We start from the raw sequence: 19,905 nt of genomic DNA on the forward strand, positions 1-19,905 counted from the left end.
AAATCAGAAATGGAAGAGGAGAAATTACAACCAATACCACAGAAATACAAAGGATCATAAGACAGTACTACAAATAATCACATGCCAACAAATGGGATAACCTAAAAGAAATGAATAAATTCCTACAAACATACAATCTTTCAAGACTAAGTCCAGAAGATAGAGAAAATCTGAACAGACTGATCACTATAGTAATGAAATTCAATCAGTAATAAAAAAAAAAAACCTCCCAACAAACAAAAGTCCTAGACCAGCCTCATAGGTAAATTCTACCATAAAACATTTAAACTAGAGTTAATACCCATCCTTCTCAAACTCTCCCAAAAGACTGAAGAAGAAGGAATGCTTCCAGACTCATCCTAGGAGGCCAGCATTACCCAGATACCAAAACCAGACAAAGCGACCATAAAAAAGAAAATCACAGGCCAATATCCTTGAGGAAGACTGATGCAAAAATCCTCAACAAAATATGAGCAAACTGAACTCAACCGTACGTTAAAAGGATCATACACCACAATCAGGTAGAACTTATTCCAAGAATGCAAAGATAGTTCAACATCCACAAATTAATCAATGTGATACACCACACTAACAAAAAGGGTAAAAATCATATGATCATCTCAATAGATGCAGAAGATGCATTTGATAAAATTCAACATACAGTTATGATAAAAACTCACAACAGAGTGGATACAGAAGGAATGTACCTATGACAGACCCACAGCTAACATCACACTCAGTGGTGGGAAGCTGACAGCTTTTCCTCTCGGGTCAGTAAGAAGACAAGGATGCCACTACCGACACTTTTTATTCAACACAGCATTGGAAGTCGTAGCCATAGTAATTGGACAAGAAAAATGAGGCATTCAAACTGGAAAAGAAGATGTAAAACTCTATGTGCAGATGACATGATACTAAATACAGAGAACCTCAAAGACTCCACCTCTAGAACTAATAAATTCAGTAAAGTTGAAGGATACAAAATTAAGATACATAAATCTGTGGCATTTCTATACAATTACAACAAAATATCAGAAAGAGAAATTTAAAAAACAGTATTTCTCACAATTGCATCAAAAAGAATAAAATACCTAGGAATAAATTTAACCAAGGAGGTAAAAGACCTGTACTCTAAAAACTACAAGACATTAATGAAGGAAACTGGAGATGACACAAACAAATGTAAAGATATTCTGTGCTCATGGATTAGGAGAAATAATATTGTTAAAATGTTACTACTACCCAAAGCAGTCTACAGATTTAATGCAAACCCTATCAAAAAACCAATGGCATCTTTTACAGAAATAGAACAAACAATCCTAAAGTTTGTATGGAATCAAAAAGACCCCAAATAACTTAAAGCAATCTTGAAAAAGAACAAAACTGGAGGTATCACAATCCCTGATATCAAGATATAGTACAAAGCTGTAGTAATCAAAACAGTATGGTACTGGCATGCGTGCGCACACATACCACAGATCAATAGAATAGAAGAGAGAGGCCAGAAATAAACCTATGCTTATACAGTCAATTAATCTTTAAAAAAGGAGGCAAGTACATACAATGGGAAAAAGACAGTCTCTTCAATAAATGTAGCTGGACAGCTACATGTGAAAGAATAAAACTGAATCACTTTCTTTCACCATATATGAACATAAACTCAAAACCAATTAAAGACTTAAGTTTAAGACCAGAAACCATAAAACTACTGGAAGAAAACACAGGCAAAAGCTCTTCAATATCAGTCTGAACAAGATTGTTTGGATCTGTCTCCCCAGGACAGGGCAACAAAAGCAAAAGTAAACAAATGGGACTACATCAAACTAAAAAGCTTTTGTATGGTAAAGGAAACCATCAACAAAACAAAAAAGCAAACTACTGAATGAAAGAAGATATTTGTAAATGATATAACTGATAATGGGTTAATTACCAAAATATATAAAAAACTCACACAACTCAATAGGAAAAAGAAAACCCCAAAAATATGATTAGAAAATGGGCAGAGGGACTGAACAGACATTTCTCCAAAGAGGACTTACAGATGGCCAACAGACACATGAAAAGATGCTCAATATCACTAATCATCAGGGAAATGCAAAACCAAACCATAGTGAGATATCATCTCATGACTTGTCAGAATGGCTGTTAACAAAAAGACAAGAAATAGGGGCGCCTGGGTGGCTCAGTTGGTTAAGCAATTGCCTTCGGCTCAGGTCATGATCCTGGAGTCCCGGGATCGAGTCCCGCATCGGGCTCCCTGCTCGGCAGGGAGTCTGCTTCTCCCTCTGACCCTCCTCCCTCTCATGCTCTCTGTCTCTCATTCTCTCTCTCTCAAATAAATAAATAAAATCTTTAAAAAAAAAAAAAAAAAAAAGACAAGAAATAACAAGTGTTGGCAAGAATGGGGAGAAAAGGGAACTCCACTGCACTGTTGGTGGAAATGTAAATTGGTGTAGCTACTATGGAAAACAGTATGAAGGTTCTTCAAAAAATTAAAAATAGGCCTACCATATGGTCCAGCAATTCCATCTCTGGGTGTTTATGGGAAGAAAAACAACAACAACCAACAAATCACCAATCTGAAGAGAGATATGCACACTATGTTCACTGCAGCATTATTTATAATAGCCAAGATATGGAAGCAACCTAAATGTCCATCAATAAATGAATGGATAGAGAAGATACAGTATATATAAATACAATGGAATATTAATCATAAAAAAGAATGAAATCTTGCCATTCGTGACAACATGGATGTACATAGAGGGTATTATGCTAAGTGAAGTAAGTCAAACAGAGAAATACAAATACTGTATATTCCACTTGCAAGTGGAATATAGAAAACAAAACAAACAAACCAACAAAACAAAACAGAAACAGACTCACAGATACAAGGAACAATCTGGTGGCTGCCAGAGGGGAGAGGGGTGAGGGGATAAGTGAAACAGGGAATAAGGATTAAAAGGGATAAACTTCCATTTATAGAATAAATAAGACATAGGGATACCATGTACAGCACAGGGAATATAGTTAATAATTATGTAACTATTATGTATGGTGACAGATGGTAGCTAGATTTATCATGGTGATCACTTTGTAATGCACATAAAGGTTGAATCACTTGTACTGAAGTGATTCACTGAAGCTAAAGTTGAACCTTGAACAATGTGGGGGTTAGGGGTGCTAACCGCCCATATAGTCAAAAATCAACATATAACATTTAACTCTGCCCAAACTCAAATACTAATAGCCCACTGTTGACCGGAAGTTTTACTGGCAACATAAAGAGTTGATTAATATATATTTTGTAAGTTACATGAATTGTATACTGTTTTTACTTTATATACTGTATATACTTATCACAAAGTAAGCTACAAAAAAGAAAATGTTATTAAGGAAATCATAAGGAAGAGAAAATACATTTACAGTGCTGTACTTATTAATGGAAAAAAAAATCCATTTATAAGTAGACCTGCCTGGTTCAAATCCGTATCGTTCAAGAGTTACCTGTAATATAATATTGCACATCAACTATACTTTAAGAAAAGAAAAAGAAAATTCACCCTAGGGCTTTAGATGTAATGGATAACTCCTAGGAAAACTCTTTTTAGAGACAGACTACATGGGTCCCACAAAAATTGTCAGGTTATGTGTATTTCTATCATTCCTTCTTCCTGTAAATGCAGACAACATGAAATTCCATAAATGTGCTTTTAAATAAAAAGCATTACAGTTGTTTTTCACACACAAATAAAATATAGGCTCACAAACTATGGAGAGAGCTCAAACATTCATCGACTGATGAATGGATAAAGACACGGTACATATATACAATGGAATATTACTCAGCCATCAGAAAGGATAAATCTTGCCTTTTGCAATGATGTGGATGGAACTATAGGGTATTATACTAAGCAAAATAAATCAGTCAGAGAAAGACAAATACCATATTATTTCATGCATATGCAGAATTTAAGAAAAAACAGATGAACATATGGGAAAGGGGAAAAGATAAGGAGAGAGGGAAACAAGCCATAAGAGAGTCATGATGATAGAGAACAAACTGAGGGTAGATGGAGGGAGGTGAGTGGGGGACAGGATAGATGGCTGATGGGCATTAAGCAGGGCACTTGTTGTGATGATCACTGGGTGTTGCATTAAGTGAAGAATCACTGAATTCTACTCCAGAAACCAATATTGCACTGTATGTTAACTAAAATTTGAATTAAAAAAATAAATACTTGATTAAAAAAGTAAAAAATAAAGAATAGGCTCATATGATGATAAGTATTCTGAAATTTCTGACACTGGTAATCACCTACAATACCTCATATTAATTTTAAAACAGTCCAAGGAGGCAGGCATGCCATAAAATATTCCTCTTTAAAAGATGAGCACCTGGAGGCGCACTGTGGTAAGAAAGCCACCCGAGGAAAACAACCAGGTAACAATGGACAATGAACTAGAAGAGTCAGAGCAGGAAGGTAAGGGCTATCCTGAACTGTTCTTTCCACCTGAGATAAAATAGGGATAACCATCAATAGGTAAATGTTACTAGAAAAAAGGGAAGTAATTTAACGACACCCAACTAGGTCAAGATAGTATTATACACACTCCTCCACATAAATGAAGACTTTTTTTAAACATTAACAGGGAAGTCAGTAAGTAAGATAAGTTTTTGTTGTTATTGTTTGGTTGGGGGTAAAGAGGGTGAGTGATGTGTACTGAGTCATCCACACTACTGCATGCTCCCTTTTCTGAGACAAAAGTGCTTATACCCAACATGTTTCGGACGTTACGATAAATGACACCTGCTCATGTGAGAACAGAGCAGAATAATATTTTTCTTAGTTCTACACAATCTTCCCTAATCTAACTTAAAAAGTTTTTTCCCACAAGACTCTCCCCACCAAAATAAAAAAAATCTCTGTACTCCAACCAAACTGCTGTACTCACTATCTCCCAAATATCCCACACTTTCCTGCCAGTTCTTATTCATCTCCTTCCAGATGGAGTGCAGTTCTAAATGGATAAGATAAAATGAAAAAGCTAAAAGAAAATATTCATGAATTTCTCTATAACCCTGGGGTATATAAAGACTCCTTTAAAATGACATGAAAATATGCTAACTATATAATCTTTAGTTGGCAAATAAGCTGCTAGTAAATAAACTAATTATAAAGAAAATGACTGATAATCAGTGAGAATATATTAAAATCCAGAACTTCCATTCATTGAGTCACATCATCAAAAGACTAAAAGGAAAGCCAGAGACTCATATGCAGAATATACAAAAATGCATACAAATCAATAAAAAACTCAGTTGAAAAATGGATGGGAACATATACCCAAACATTGTGTTGTACACCTAAAACTAATACCATGTTGTGTCAATTATACTTCATGAAAGACAAAAAGAAAGTCAAGTGGGTGGTAGTGTTTGGCTGGCGTGAAGGAGTAAACTAGTGGGAGACTTGCATGATGCCAGATGAGATTGTTAAAAGGGATTGCAGCTAATGTGCTGATCTCGAAGCCTGCCTCGGGTGGAATACAAGTGGGAAAGAACCTAGAAATTATGGACAGCACCTCCTCTTGGTAGGTTTCCTGGCAGTTTCCCCAACAGAGAGGGGTATGTCCAGGTTGCTCAAGAGTGCCCTGGCTTGACAGCCTTGCTCTGATTTAAAAAAAGAAAAACAAACAAACAAAACAAACATACAAGAGACTTGAACGGTCACTTCACAAAAGATGTCCAAACAGCCAAAATCATATGAAAATACATTAGCAACCATATTGTGGGAAGACATGAAAATCTGTGAATCTGTATAACTACTCTGAAAACTTGTCATACCCTATGACCCCAAAATTCACTCCTAAGTATTAGTATTATGTTCAATTGAAATGTACACATTTGGACACCATGAGACTGGTACATGAATAATGACAGCAACAATATTCAAAAGAACCAAAAAATGGAAGTAACCAGAATCTCTTTCAACAGAAGAATATATAAATAAATTGTAGTATAGCAATACAATGGAACGTTATACAGACATGAAAATAAATTAGAGCTAAATACGGTATCACACACAACTCTCAAATATCTAAATGCCAGAGAAAGGCACAGAAGACACATATTGATTGGTTTCATTTATATGGGGATTTAAAAAACAACAGCAAAAGAGGTTTTAGAGACAAATGCTTATGTGGGACAACTATAAAGTAAGAAAGTAACAAAGATATTACCAGAAGTATCGGAATAGTGATCCCGTCTGGGTGACCAGACAGAGGAGGAACTGGGAGGAGCCATAAGGGAGGCTTCTGACGTAATGACAATACTGTATAGATTTCTTGATCATGGGGGGCCAAAGGTGCTCTTTTACAAATCACTGCGCTCTTTCTCTGTACGTGTGCCGATTTCCCCAACTTAAAAAAAAAAAAAAAAGATGGCATTGCTAGGTGTTGAATTCATTCATTCATTTTTATTCAATAAATACGGATTAAGTATCTACAAGGCCTGGTCTAGACACTACATATACTTAAGGAGTAAGAAAGACAAAAATTCCCCTCCTTCTAGTTAATAAAAGCAGACAACAAATAAGATTTGTAACACCACCACCACCAACAATAACAATCTACATACATACGTGTGGGAATGTCTGTTGGTGTTCAGTGTTAGGAAGAAAAATAAAGCAGGAAAAGGAGATGTGTGTCTGGAGGTGGGTAGGCGGAGATTCAGTGGGAAGTGGCCAGGAAAGGTCTCACCGAGATGGTGATATCTGAGTTAAGATTTAAAAGAAGTGAGGGAGAAAAAAGACAACCCATAGGATGGAAGAAGATACTTGCAAATCATTATCTAATAAGAGTATAATACCCAGAATATATAAAGAACTCCTATAATTCAACAACAAAAAGACAAGCCCAATTTTTTAAAAAAGGCAAAGGACGGAACAAAAAAGATACACAAATGGTTAGGTAAGCACATGAAAAGATACTCAACATCATCAGTCATTAGGCAAATGCAAATCAAACTGCAATGAGAAACTAAGGAGGATATAATTTTGGGGGGGTGGGGAGGAGAAAACCCAAGTGTTGGTGAGGATGTAGGGAAATTGGAATCCATATACATTGCTAGTAGGAATGTAAATTGGTGCAGTGGTTGTGGAAAACAGCATGAAATTCCTGAAAAAGTTGAACAGAGAATTACCATAGGACCCAGCAATTCCCCTCCTGAATATATACCCGAAAGAAATGATAACAGGGACTGAAACAGATACTTGTACACAATTGTTTCTAGTATCTTTTTAATAGCTATTTAAGGCAATATGTGGACCTAATAGCAGTTAAGATTTTGATGAAAAGATGATAGTGGAAGCAAGACCATAAGGAACAAAGAAACGTTACTCAAGAGTAGTGCCTTTTATACATGTTTACTCCTCCCTCAACCATCAGTTTAAGCCCTGCTGTGGGCTGAGTTGTGTCTCCCCAAAATTCACATTGAAATCCTAACCCCTGGTACCTCAATATGTAACTGTATACAGCGTTGAGGTCTTAAAGAGGTAATTAAGGTAAAATGAGGTCATGTGGGTGGGCCTGAGTCCAACAACGACAGGTGTCCTTATAAGAGGAGATTAGGACCCAGACACAAACAGAAGGAAGACCATGTGAAGACACTGGGGGAATATGGCCATCTACAAGCCAAAGACAGAAGTCTTAGAAGAAACCAATCCTGTTGACATCTTGATCTCAAACTTCTAGCCTCCAGACTGTGCATAAATAAATTTCTGTTATAAGTGACCCAGTCTGACGTACTTTGTTATGGCAGCCCTAGCAAACTCAGATAGACCCCATCTTCTGGGATGGACAGAAGAGATCTTTCTTCTAAGAACAATGGAAAGCCATTGGAGAGTTTTAAGTGTAAGAATGATATAATTGTATCTACATATTAACAACTGCCCTTGGCTTTTATTTGTAAATGGAGTTGGCCAAACTGGATGTGGAGAGACCAGTTAGGAGGCTACTGCATTAGTCCAGGCCAGATAGTGATTTGACCTAATGTGATGGCAACAGTGATAAAGTAGAAAAACTTGAGATATGGTTTAGAGGTGGAAGAGATAGCACTTAGTGAGAGATTTGAGTAAGGGTGTGTGTGTGTGAAGGAACAGAAGAAGTTAGAATAACTCTCAGCTTTCTGGCAAGAGAAACTGGATGGCGGCAGCGGAGATAAGGAAACTCTAGAGATCTGAAGAAGGAGAGAATCAAAGGGGCAGTTCCAGATACAATGAGCTTGATTAAGTGAGATTTCCCTGAAAATAAATTAAATAAGTCTAGAAAGCCAAAAAAGAGACTTAGGTAAGAGAACCATATATTTTGTTATGATATATTGATACTTAAAACTGCAAGAGCGTGGGGTGTCTGGGTGGCTCCGTCAGTTAAGCCTCCGGCTCTTGATGTCGGCTCAGGTCATTATCTCAGGGTTGTGGGATAGTCTCACTTTGGGCTTTGTGCTCAGCAGGGAGTCGTCCTGAGGATTCTCTGCCTCTGCCCCTCCCCCTGCTCATGCTCTTTCTCTAAAATAAATAAATATTTATTAAATAAATTAAATAAATATAAATATAAAATTATTTGTTAAATAAATAAATAAATCTCGAGCACAGAGCCTGCTTAAGATTCTCTCTCTTAGGGTGCCTGGGTGGCGTAGTTGGTTAAGCGGCTGGCTTGATTTTGGCTCAGGTCATGATCTTGGGGTCCTGGGGTTGAGCCCCATATGGGGCTCCATGCCCGGTGGGGAGTCTGCTTGAGAATTCTCTCCCTTTGTCCCTCCCTTTGCTTGTGTTCTCTCTCTAAAATAAGTAAATCTTAAAAAAAAAACAAAAAAAAAACAAACCAAGAACAAAACTGTAAGAGTGGATGCCATTGCCCAGGGAAAGAATGCAGTATGAAAAGAGAGGAAAGCCTGGGGCTGAACCCTATGGAATTCCAGTATCTAGGGTAGGTGGGTGTTCCATAAATGACAAGTACCACCAGGCCCACAAATTCTGTTCAGAGAAATTAAGTTAAGAGCACTGACAGCTGCATGGTACGTGGTAATGTATGGTGGGCATTTATTACATGGATCAAAATAATTTAGTGAGTTAGTATACAGGCAATAAAACTGGGTAGCTTATTTTTAAATATGTCTTCAGTCTTCCATTTTCCGGTAAAACACATTAAAGTCACTAATACTGTTAGGTAAACATACACAGACTAGATTTACTCTCTTTCTTCTGCCTTCTACATATAAGATTACAGCCAAGAACCCATTTAGGAAATTCATTGCTTATATTGCCTAAGCTGGTCTGCATTAAAACCCAACTTAGACTTTCTGCATCTTCTCTGAACACACTGCAAAGTGAAAATGAGAGTGTGAGATTAAAATTCTGCCACCTTCGTAAAAGACAAGAAAGATGTATTCACCCATTCCTTTTCATTTTTAATTTGTAGTCCTGTCTACAAGCACCTGGATAATGTTGCATATACCCATTAGCAAAAGTCCCATGGAAATAAAATTTAGTAAGGCCTTCAGAGAAGTCTCACTTGATGAAAGCTGACAGTAAAAATATCCTTTGCTTTCCCATTAGTTAGGAATTAGGAACACATATACATTTTCCAAGAGAGAAATGCATTAGCCTCTGCACAAAGTATCCAAGTAAAAACAGCCTCTAAATAACACAAATATCAACTAGCTAAGAGTTAAACCAAATTTACACTGCTAAGTTGGATGTTGGAATTAGAAATGATACAATTAGCTTTTCAACTAGAAAATGAGGAGTGAAGGATTCCAGTAAAAGAAAAACTACTAATCTCCTGTTCTGACTGAATCTAAAAATACTTTGCTGGGTACTTAAAGAGCAAGTTTTTTCCTTTTCAGTGACGGAAATGAAGGGCAAAGATAACATGTAAATAATATTTCAAGCTCTACTGAATGCTGAATGGGCTTATAAAGCAAAAATCATTAGGTACCATTTATTTGATAAATACACCTACAGATTATGTTCTAACTATACACAGTAATAGGTAATTGTAAATATACTCCAGAATCTCTATTCACTATTATTGCTCAAAAAAACTAGGGATGTAATTTAAGCTCTCACCACAGACTGAAAAAACCAAAAAACCCCCATGAAATTCTACTGATACATACAAGCATTAGCCACTTCTGTTGTCCATAATATTTCATCATTCAAGAAACATTACAGAGTGCCAATACAACGACAACCAGGAAGGTGTCTACCCTTGACCAAAGAAAGGTCCTGGTTGCCCTTTATGGCTACGCTCCCAACTATAGGAAGAAGGTACATGGGACAGAAGGGAGGAAGGGATCCTCTGCCCATCTGTCAGATCAGTGGAATCAATCCTGGCAACTAAAGGGGTAACAGATGTTATAATGAGCTCTGATTCAGAGGATGCCAGCTTGAGAAGGTGCAAGCAAAAGCACCATAGGTGGAGGGAAAGCAAATTTCCCCTTTTCTCTGAAGGAGCTTGACTACATGACCTCCCAAGGTCCTTTTCAATTCTAGGGCTTGAAGATGTGGAAAGGCAAACCTACACAAGCAAATGACATGGTGAACTGAGGTCGTGAAGAGAACCACAAAATGTCAGTAAGAAAGAGCTTTGGCAATAACCTAGTTCAACCCTTTTATTCAAAAGATGAGGCAGCTGGTCCCACAAAGATGAACCAACAGGAAGTGGTATTATGGGGAGACCAATCATTGTTCTTTCCACTTTAGTGTTATTATGATCACTCAAGATAAAACAGCACTTTCACCTGCAGATCAAGCTAATTTATAGAAAAAAGTTCTCTCCATGAATTTGCACATCTACATCCCCTCTCTGAGTCTACACAGAAATACATAAAAGTGATGCTGAGGCTAAATATTTTGATAAATATGGCTGCTGAGGCACTAATGTGTCTTAAGTAATGGAGAAATAATGTGAAGTTAAAGTCTTCAAATCCTCAAAACTTTTCAGAAAAAAAAAAAGCTAATCTTTTTGTCTTAGTTAAATTAATTAAAAAAAAAAAAAAAGAACCACTGGGACTATTTCACAAAAGCTAACACGGTACCATTGCCATGTTTAAAATTCTAACTGCAGACTGAAGACATTCTCGATCATCGGCTCCGGACCTCAACCCACCGCACCTCACCTCCATTCTAAGACTGCATCACCAGGACCCGAGATTGTGACCTGAGCCAAAGTCAGACACTTTACTGACTGAGCCACCCAGGTGCCCCAAGAGTTCTGCCAAGATTTTTTATTAGAGATGAAACTTTGTGGAAAAGATCTCAGAAGATTTGTAGTCCAGTCCCTCAATATGTAAAGACTTGGAAATGATCCTGGGAGCTGTGGTATTGTATCTGTCATTAATTATTGGGAAATTCAGGGGAGAAAGATGGCGGAGGAGTAGGGGACCCTATTTCAACTGGTCCCCGGAATTGAGCTGGATATCTACCAGACCACTCTGAGCACCCACGAAACCAGCCTGAGATGTAAGAAGATCTGGATCTCTACAAACAGAATAGCCACAGGCGGTTGGTTTTGAGGTAAGAAGTGGGGAGCCGTGATTCCCCGGGCAGATATCGGAGGATAAACGGCAGCGGGAGGGTGCCTGGCCGTGGGGATCCTACACCGCTGGTGAGTGACAGCCTCGCGCACCGCGGACCGGGCACAGACTCGCAGACTGGTAGCGGCAGGGAAAGGACTCTAGGGCAGCCCCCAGGACGGAAACCTGGAGCGGCTGGGTTGATTGGGCGAACTGCAGCCACCGGGACAGAAACCCAGAGTGGCGGAATCACGGGTGCGCGCTTACGCGTGAACTGGGAGCGGCTGGCGGTTTTAGAAGCATAAAAGGCAGAGATGTGCCCCAACCAGGAGGCAGCTCTGGGAGCGCTGCGGAGGGGCGCACAACCCAGGACGCCGCAGTTTATAACAGCACGGACAGAAACGGAGACGGTGTGGCCTGGAGAGCTCACTGAAGAACAGACTGAGGTCTCTCTGCTCTGAGGCAGAGGGTTGGAAACGGTTTCTTCTGCTCTGACTCGCGGAAGAGACGTGGAAAGCCACCAGAGAACAAAAGCCCCAAAAACTGATTCCCGCTGAGCCCATCCCCCCGCCACAGGGGCACAAGGCAACTCTGCCCACACAGGGTTGCCTGAGTAACAGCGTGGCAGGCCCCTCCCGCAGAAGACAGGCTGGGAAAATAAGAGGCCAGCAACCCTAAGATCCCAAGAAAACAGGTGCATCTTGCGTGGGTTCTGGTCAATAATTTGGACTCTATACACTCCCTCAAACACCCATCAACAGAATGACTAGGAGGAGCCCCCAAAACAGAAAAGACTCAGAGATTATGACTTATGCTGCAGATTTACAAATGGACGCAGATATAACCAAGATGTCGGAGATGGAATTCAGGCTAGCAATTGTGAAGACAATGGCTAGAATGGAGAAATCAATTAATGGCAACATAGAGTCTCTAAGGGCAGAAATAAAAGGGGAATTGGCAGAACTTAAAAATGCTATCAATGAGATCCAATCCAATCTAGATAATCTAACAGCTAGGGTAACTGAGGCAGAAGAGAGAATAAGTGACCTGGAAGACAATACAATAGATAAAAAGGGAAAAGGGGAGGCCAGGGAAAAACAACTCAGAATCCATGGAAAGAGAATCAGAGAAATAAGTGACACCATGAAGCATTCCAATGTCAGAATAATTGGAATCCCGGAGGGAGTGGAGAGAGAGAGAGGACTAGAAGATGTATTTGAGCAAATCGTAGCTGAGAACTTCCCTAATCTGGGGAATGAAACAAACATTCGAGTCCTAGAGGCAGAGAGGACCCCTCCTAAGATCAAGGAAAACAGGCCAACACCCCGGCATGTAATAGCAAAACTCACAAATCTTAGAACCAAGGAAACCATCTTAAGGGCAGTTAGGGGGAAGAGAGTCCTTACGTACATAGGGAGGAACATCAGAATAACGTCAGACCTACCCACAGAGACCTGGCAAGCCAGAAAGGCCTGGCAAGACATATTCAGGGTACTAAATGAGAAGAACATGCAGCCAAGAATACTTTATCCGGCAAGGCTTTCATTTAGAATGGATGGAGAGATGCAAATCTTCCATGACCGGCAGAAACTGAAAGAATATGTGACCACTAAGCCGGCTCTGCAAGAAATATTAAGGGGGGTTCTATAAAAGGAGAAAGACCCCAAGAGTGATGTACAACAGAAATTTACAGGGACAATCTATAAAAACAACATCTTCACAGGCAACATGACAATTAATTCATATCTTTCAATAATCACTCTCAACGTGAATGGCCTAAATGCTCCCAGAAAATGGCACAGGGTTGCAGACTGGATAAAGACAGGACCCATCCATACGCTGTCTACAAGAGACTCATTTGAACCTAAAGATACATCCAGACTGAAAGTAAAGGGATGGAGATCCATCTTCCATGCCAGCGGACCTCAAAAGAAAGCTGGGGTAGCAATTCTTATATCTGACAAATTAGATTTTAAACTAAAGTCTGTAATAAGAGACACAAAAGGACACTATATCATTCTTAAAAGGTCTATCCAACAAGAAGATCTAACAATTGTAAATATCTATGCCCCCAACATGGGAGCAGCCATCTACATAAGCCAACTGTTAACCAAAATAAAGAGTCACATTGATAACAATACGTTAATTGTAGACCTCAATACTCCACTCTCAGCAATGGACAGATCATCTAAGCAGAAAATCAACAAGGAAACAAGAGCTTTGAATGATACATTGGACCAGATGGACCTCATAGATATTTACAGAACATTCCACCCTAAAACAACAGAATACTCATTCTTCTCGAGCGCGCATGGAACTTTCTCCAGAATAGACCATATACTGGGTCACAGATCAGGTCTCAACCAATACCAAAAGACTGAGATTATTCCCTGCATATTCTTAGACCACAATGCTCTAAAACTGGAACTCAATCACAAGAAAAAATTTGGCAGAAATTCAAACACGTGGAAGCTAAAGACCACTCTGCTCAAGAATGTTTGGGTCAACCAAGAAATCAAAGAAGAACTTAAACAATTCATGGAAATCAATGAGAACGAAAACACATCAGTCCAAAACCTATGGGATACTGCAAAGGCGGTCCTAAGGGGGAAATACATAGCCATCCAAGCCTCACTCAAAAAAATAGAAAAATCCCGAATTCACCAACTAACTCTACACCTTAAAGAACTAGAGAAAAAGCAACAAACGATGCCTAAGCCACACATTAGAAGAGAAATAATTAAAATTAGAGCAGAAATCAATGAATTAGGAACCAGAAACACAGTAGATCAGATCAACGAAACTAGAAGTTGGTTCTTTGAAAGAATTAATAAGATCGATAAACCACTGGCCAGACTTATCCAAAAGAAAAGAGAAAGAACCCAAATTAATAAAATTATGAATGAAAGGGGAGAGATCATGACTAACACCAAGGAAATAGAAACAATTATTAGAAATTATTATCAACAACTATATGCCAATAAACTGAGCAATCTGGATGAAATGGAGGCCTTTCTGGAAACCTATAAGCTGCCAAGACTGAAACCGGAAGAAACCGACAACCTGAATAGGCCAATAACCAGTAACGAGATTGAAGCAGGGATCAAAAACCTCTCAAAAAACAAGAGTCCAGGGCCTGATGGATTCCCTGGGGAATTCTACCAAACATTCAAAGAAGAAATAATACCTATTCTACTGAAGCTGTTTCAAAAAATAGAAACAGAAGGAAAACTTCCAAACTCATTCTATGAGGGCAGCATTACCTTAATCCCCAAACCAGGCAAAGACCCCATCAAAAAGGAGAATTTCAGACCGATATCCCTGATGAATACGGATTCCAAAATCCTCAACAAAATCCTAGCTAATAGGATCCAACAATACATTAAAAGGATCATCCACCACGACCAAGTGGGATTTATCCCCGGGATGCAAGGGTGGTTCAACATTTGCAAATCAATCAATGTAATAGAACACATTAATAAGAGGAGGAAGAAGAACCATATGGTCCTCTCAATTGATGCAGAAAAAGCATTTGACAAAATACAACATCCTTTCCTGATTAAAACTCTTCAGAGTATAGGGATAGAGGGAACATTCCTCAAGTTCATAAAATCCATCTATGAAAAACCCACAGCGAATATCATCCTCAATGGGGAAAACCTGAGAGCCTTTCCCTTAAGATCAGGAACATGTCAAGGATGCCCACTTTCGCCACTATTGTTCAACATAGTACTAGAAGTCCTAGGAACAGCAATCAGACAACAAAAAGAAATAAAAGGTATTCAAACTGGCAAAGAAGAAGTCAAACTCTCTCTTTTCGCAGACGACATGATACTTTATGTGGAAAACCCAAAAGACTCCACCCCCAAATTACTAGAACTCATCCAGCAATTCAGTAATGTGGCAGGATACAAAATCAATGCACAGAAATCAGTTGCTTTCTTATACACTAACAACGCAACTGTAGAAAGAGAAATTAGAGAAACGATTCCATTTACAATAGCACCAAAAACCATAAGATACCTCGGAATAAACCTAACCAAAGAGGTAAAGGATCTATACTCTAGGAACTACAAAACACTCATGAAAGAAATTGAAGAAGACACAAAAAGATGGAAAAATATTCCATGCTCATGGATCGGAAGAATAAACATTGTTAAAATGTCTATACTACCCAGAGCAATCTATACCTTCAATGCCATCCCGATCAAAATTCCAATGACATTTTTCAAAGTGCTGGAACAAACAATCCTAAAATTTGTATGGAATCAGAAAAGACCCCGAATCAGCAAGGAAATGTTGAAAAAGAAAAACAAAGCTGGGGACATCATGTTGCCCGATTTCAAGCTATATTACAAAGCTGTGATCACCAAGACAGCATGGTACTGGCACAAAAACAGACATATAGACCAATGGAACAGAATAGAGAACCCAGATATGGACCCTCAACTCTATGGCCAAATAATCTTTGACAAAGCAGGAAAAAACATGCAATGGAAAAAAGACAGTCTCTTCAATAAATGGTGCTGGGAAAATTGGACAGCCACATGCAGAAGAATGAAACTCAACCATTCTCTAACACCATTCACAAAGATAAACTCAAAGTGGATGAAAGACCTCAATACGAGACAGGAATCCATCAAAATCCTAGAAGAGAACATAGGCAGTAACTTCTCTGACATCACCCACAGCAACTTCTTTCAAGATACATCTCCAAAAGCTAGTGAAACAAAAGCAAAAATGAACTTTTGGGACTTCATCAAGATAAAAAGCTTCTGCACAGCAAAGGAAACAGTCAACAAAACAAAGAGGCAACCCACAGAATGGGAGAAGATATTTGCAAATGACACTACAGATAAAGGGCTGGTATCCAAGATCTATAAAGAACTTCTCAAACTCAACACCCAAAAAACAAATAATCAAGTCAAAAAATGGGCAGAAGAGATGAAAAGACACTTCTCTGAAGAAGACATACAAATGGCTAACAGACACATGAAAAAATGTTCATCATCATTAGCCATCAGGGAAATCCAAATCAAAACCACATTGAGATACCACCTTACACCAGTTAGAATGGCAAAAATGGACAGGGAGAGAAACAACAAATGTTGGAGAAGTTGTGGAGAAAGGGGAACCCTCTTACACTGTTGGTGGGAATGCAAGTTGGTACAGCCACTTTGGAAACAGTGTGGAGGTTCCTCAAAAATTTAAAAATAGAGCTACCCTATGACCCAGCAATTGCACTCCTGGGTATTTACCCCAAAGACACAGATGTAGTGAAAAGAAGGGCCATATGCACCCCAATGTTCACAGCAGCAATGTCCGCAATAGCCAAACTGTGGAAAGAGCGGAGATGCCCTTCAACAGATGAATGGATAAAGAAGATGTGGTCCATATATACAAGGGAATATTACTCAGCCATCAGAAAGGATGAATACCCAACTTTTACATCCACATGGATGGGACTGGAGGAGATTATGCTAAGTGAAATAATTCAAGCAGAGAAAGTCAATTATCATATGGTTTCACTTATTTGTGGAACATAAGGAATAGCATGGAGGACATTAGGAGAAGGAAGGGAAAAATGGGTGGGGGGAATTGGAGGGAGAGATGAACCATGAGAGACTATGGACTCTGAGAAACAAACAGGGTTTTAGAGGGGAGGGGGTGGGAGGATGGGTTAGCCCGGTGATGCGTATTAAGGAGGGCACGTACTGCATGGAGCACTGGGTGTTATACGAAAACAATGGATCGTGGATCACCACATCAAAAACCAATGATGTATTGTATGGTGACTAACATAATAAAATTTTAAAAATAAATAAATAAATAAATAAATAAGAAAAAAAATAAATAAAATTCTAACTGCAAACAAATAAAAATATGTCAGCCCAATGAATACAGTATATCATAGAGAGACAGAGTGAGAGAAATAATCACTTGCGCCTGACTATGGAGCGGATTTTGATCGCTCCACCAAACCGTGTGATTCCAAAGGCTCTTCCTGAAAATAACTGTCCAGTCCAGCAGGCTCCAACATCTCCTGGGAACGCATTGCCCTGCTGCTTGAGGAGGGGAGTAGGCAAAATGGAAACCTGAGCTGATATCAAGCTTTGATAAAAGTTGCAAAAGGACAATGTCAACAAATAGATGGAATACAAGCCACAAAAGGCATTTTCCTCAGGTTAAATCAACGGAATTATAACTTTTTACTTTTAAATCTTTGAAAAATGTAATTGGACAAAATGCTTGTCTATTTAAGAATAAAGGCAGTATATACATAGCAAAAGCCAGTTTCATGCTTATTAGTGTAGCATTCAAGACTTCCAAAAATCTGGCCCCTGACTCCTCCTATAGCCTCGAGTTCTAGCATCCTCTCAACACACTGTATACACTAGGAGAACCGCTATGTACCGTACACTGCCCTTTGGGTCTTTGTTCATGCTGTGCCGTGTTCTCTCAGGAGGGCTCCCAATGGCTCCTGCACGTGCCTGGAGCACACACATGCATTGGCTAGATTCTTTATTTCTCAATTCAGTTGACATAACAGCTCCTTGTGCATATCTCAATCACTACCTTTCCCTACTATACGGGGTGGATGACCCCTTTGTACTACAGATGGTAGGCTCTTTAAGGGCAGGGCTATGCCTTCTTTATTGTAGACCAATAGCCAAGTATGGTATTGATCATAGTACTTAGTAACATACATGTTTACTGTGCTCAATTTTTATTTTTTATTTTTATTTTTTGAGAGAGAGAGAGAGAGGGTATGCATGTGCGTGCGAAAGGAGGTGGCAGGGACAGAAGGAGAGGGAGAGAGAGAATCTCAAGCAGGCTCTACGCCCAGGGCAGAGCCCGAGGAAGGGCTCGACCTCACGACCTTGAGATCATGACTTGAGCCAAAATCAAGAGTCGAACACTCAAAGGACTGAGCCACCCACATGCCCCTTACTAAGCTCAATTTTAAGAAAAGGTAGTTGCTAAATTTAAATATGCCTTTTAATTTTTTTAGTGAGAGTAATGATAGAGAGTATCAGAATAACTGGATTTTGTCTAAATGACGACAATATTTTCCAATCATACTATATAACATTTGCCCCACTAATGACAGTAGTCTTAGGGGTCTCATAAGTCTTGTTTATTCAGTAAATATGTGCACTACAAAGTACAGTAATTCATCTATTGATTTCCTACTTAGCTTGAAAAATGGCTTTTCACACTTGAAGGTCCCTGCCTAAACTGGTGAAATCAGAAGATTTGAGGTTTTGCACATATTTAGCTAAAAACACAAGTTTTGGCTCTCAAGAACCGTTTCTGACCAGAAACCTTTACTCAATATAAAAATTGTCAAACTGCGCATGACATATTGTCACAAAATGCTTCATCAGAGGTATCTACTTCAGCTGCTAGGGCATTTAACTTGTTATCTGTATATGCCCTTTTCATTCTGGCTAAAATATTACTTTGTTCTTGCAGGGACAGAACAGTATGTTTGGCAGGTGTACCATCACCATATTTTCTATCCTCTTAAAAATTACAATGTGCTATGCATGAGCAGATCACAAACTTGGAGCCAATCAACATGCACCTCCTATACTATTCATTAACTGTAATTTATTATGTGTATGCTGATATGTCATTATGATTTTCAGCTCTGGTACTGAAATATTTAGCTATGGTTGCTGAATATAATCAGCAAGATAAGAGGTTTTGAATATGATTACAAGAAGCTCCTTAAATGCAGTGAGAAATTATGTTAAGAGCACTGACAGCTACAAAATGGAGCTTTTTTCTGTAGTAAATATTATTGGTGATGTTATCTTTTTCTGGAAATTGCTCTTTATTCTAATTTTAAGTACTTATCTGATTACTGAAGCATTATCGTTACAGATTTCAAATGGCTGCATGACTTAACCTCTCAAAACATGTGTTAGTATCCCAGCTGAGGGATTCCGGCTAAACTAGAGACCAAATTGAATTCATGTTCCCCGTGCGTGGTTTTTTTTTTTGTTTTTTTTTGTTTTTTTTTTTAAGATTTTATTTATTTATTTATTTGACAGAGAGAGAGAGAAACAGCATGAGAGGGGATAGGGTCAGAGGGAGAAGCAGGCTCCCCGCCGAGCAGGGAGCCCGATGCGGGACTCGATCCCAGGACTCCGGGATCATGACCTGAGCCGAAGGCAGTCACTTAACCAACTGAGCCACCCAGGCGCCCCCGTGCGTGGTTTTTAAAGACTGTGAGCTCAAGGCCCAAACTGGGGTTTCTCCTTTGTTCATACAATCACTTTATTGTATTCAGAGACAGAAATTTGGATGATGTGTGTGGA

At 38.9% G+C, this 19,905-nt stretch overlaps 1 protein-coding gene across 2 annotated transcripts in view; it reads right to left on the reverse strand.

The window, feature by feature from the left end:
* COMMD10 (COMM domain containing 10) overlaps window positions 1–19,905 on the reverse strand; it is a 205,822-nt gene that overhangs the window by 7,891 nt on the left and 178,026 nt on the right. The window contains exon 6 of one of the 2 annotated variants that reach the window (XM_032425351.1): window positions 6,244–6,423. The exons of the other annotated variant lie outside the window; for it this stretch is intronic. Within the exon in view, the coding sequence (XP_032281242.1) occupies window positions 6,244–6,423 (180 nt within the window). The remainder of the gene's footprint in view (window positions 1–6,243; window positions 6,424–19,905) is intronic. 2 annotated transcript variants of the gene reach the window in all.

Source organism: Phoca vitulina, unplaced genomic scaffold (genome assembly GCF_004348235.1).
Source record: "Phoca vitulina isolate PV1807 unplaced genomic scaffold, GSC_HSeal_1.0 scaffold32, whole genome shotgun sequence".
NCBI lineage: Eukaryota > Metazoa > Chordata > Mammalia > Carnivora > Phocidae > Phoca > Phoca vitulina.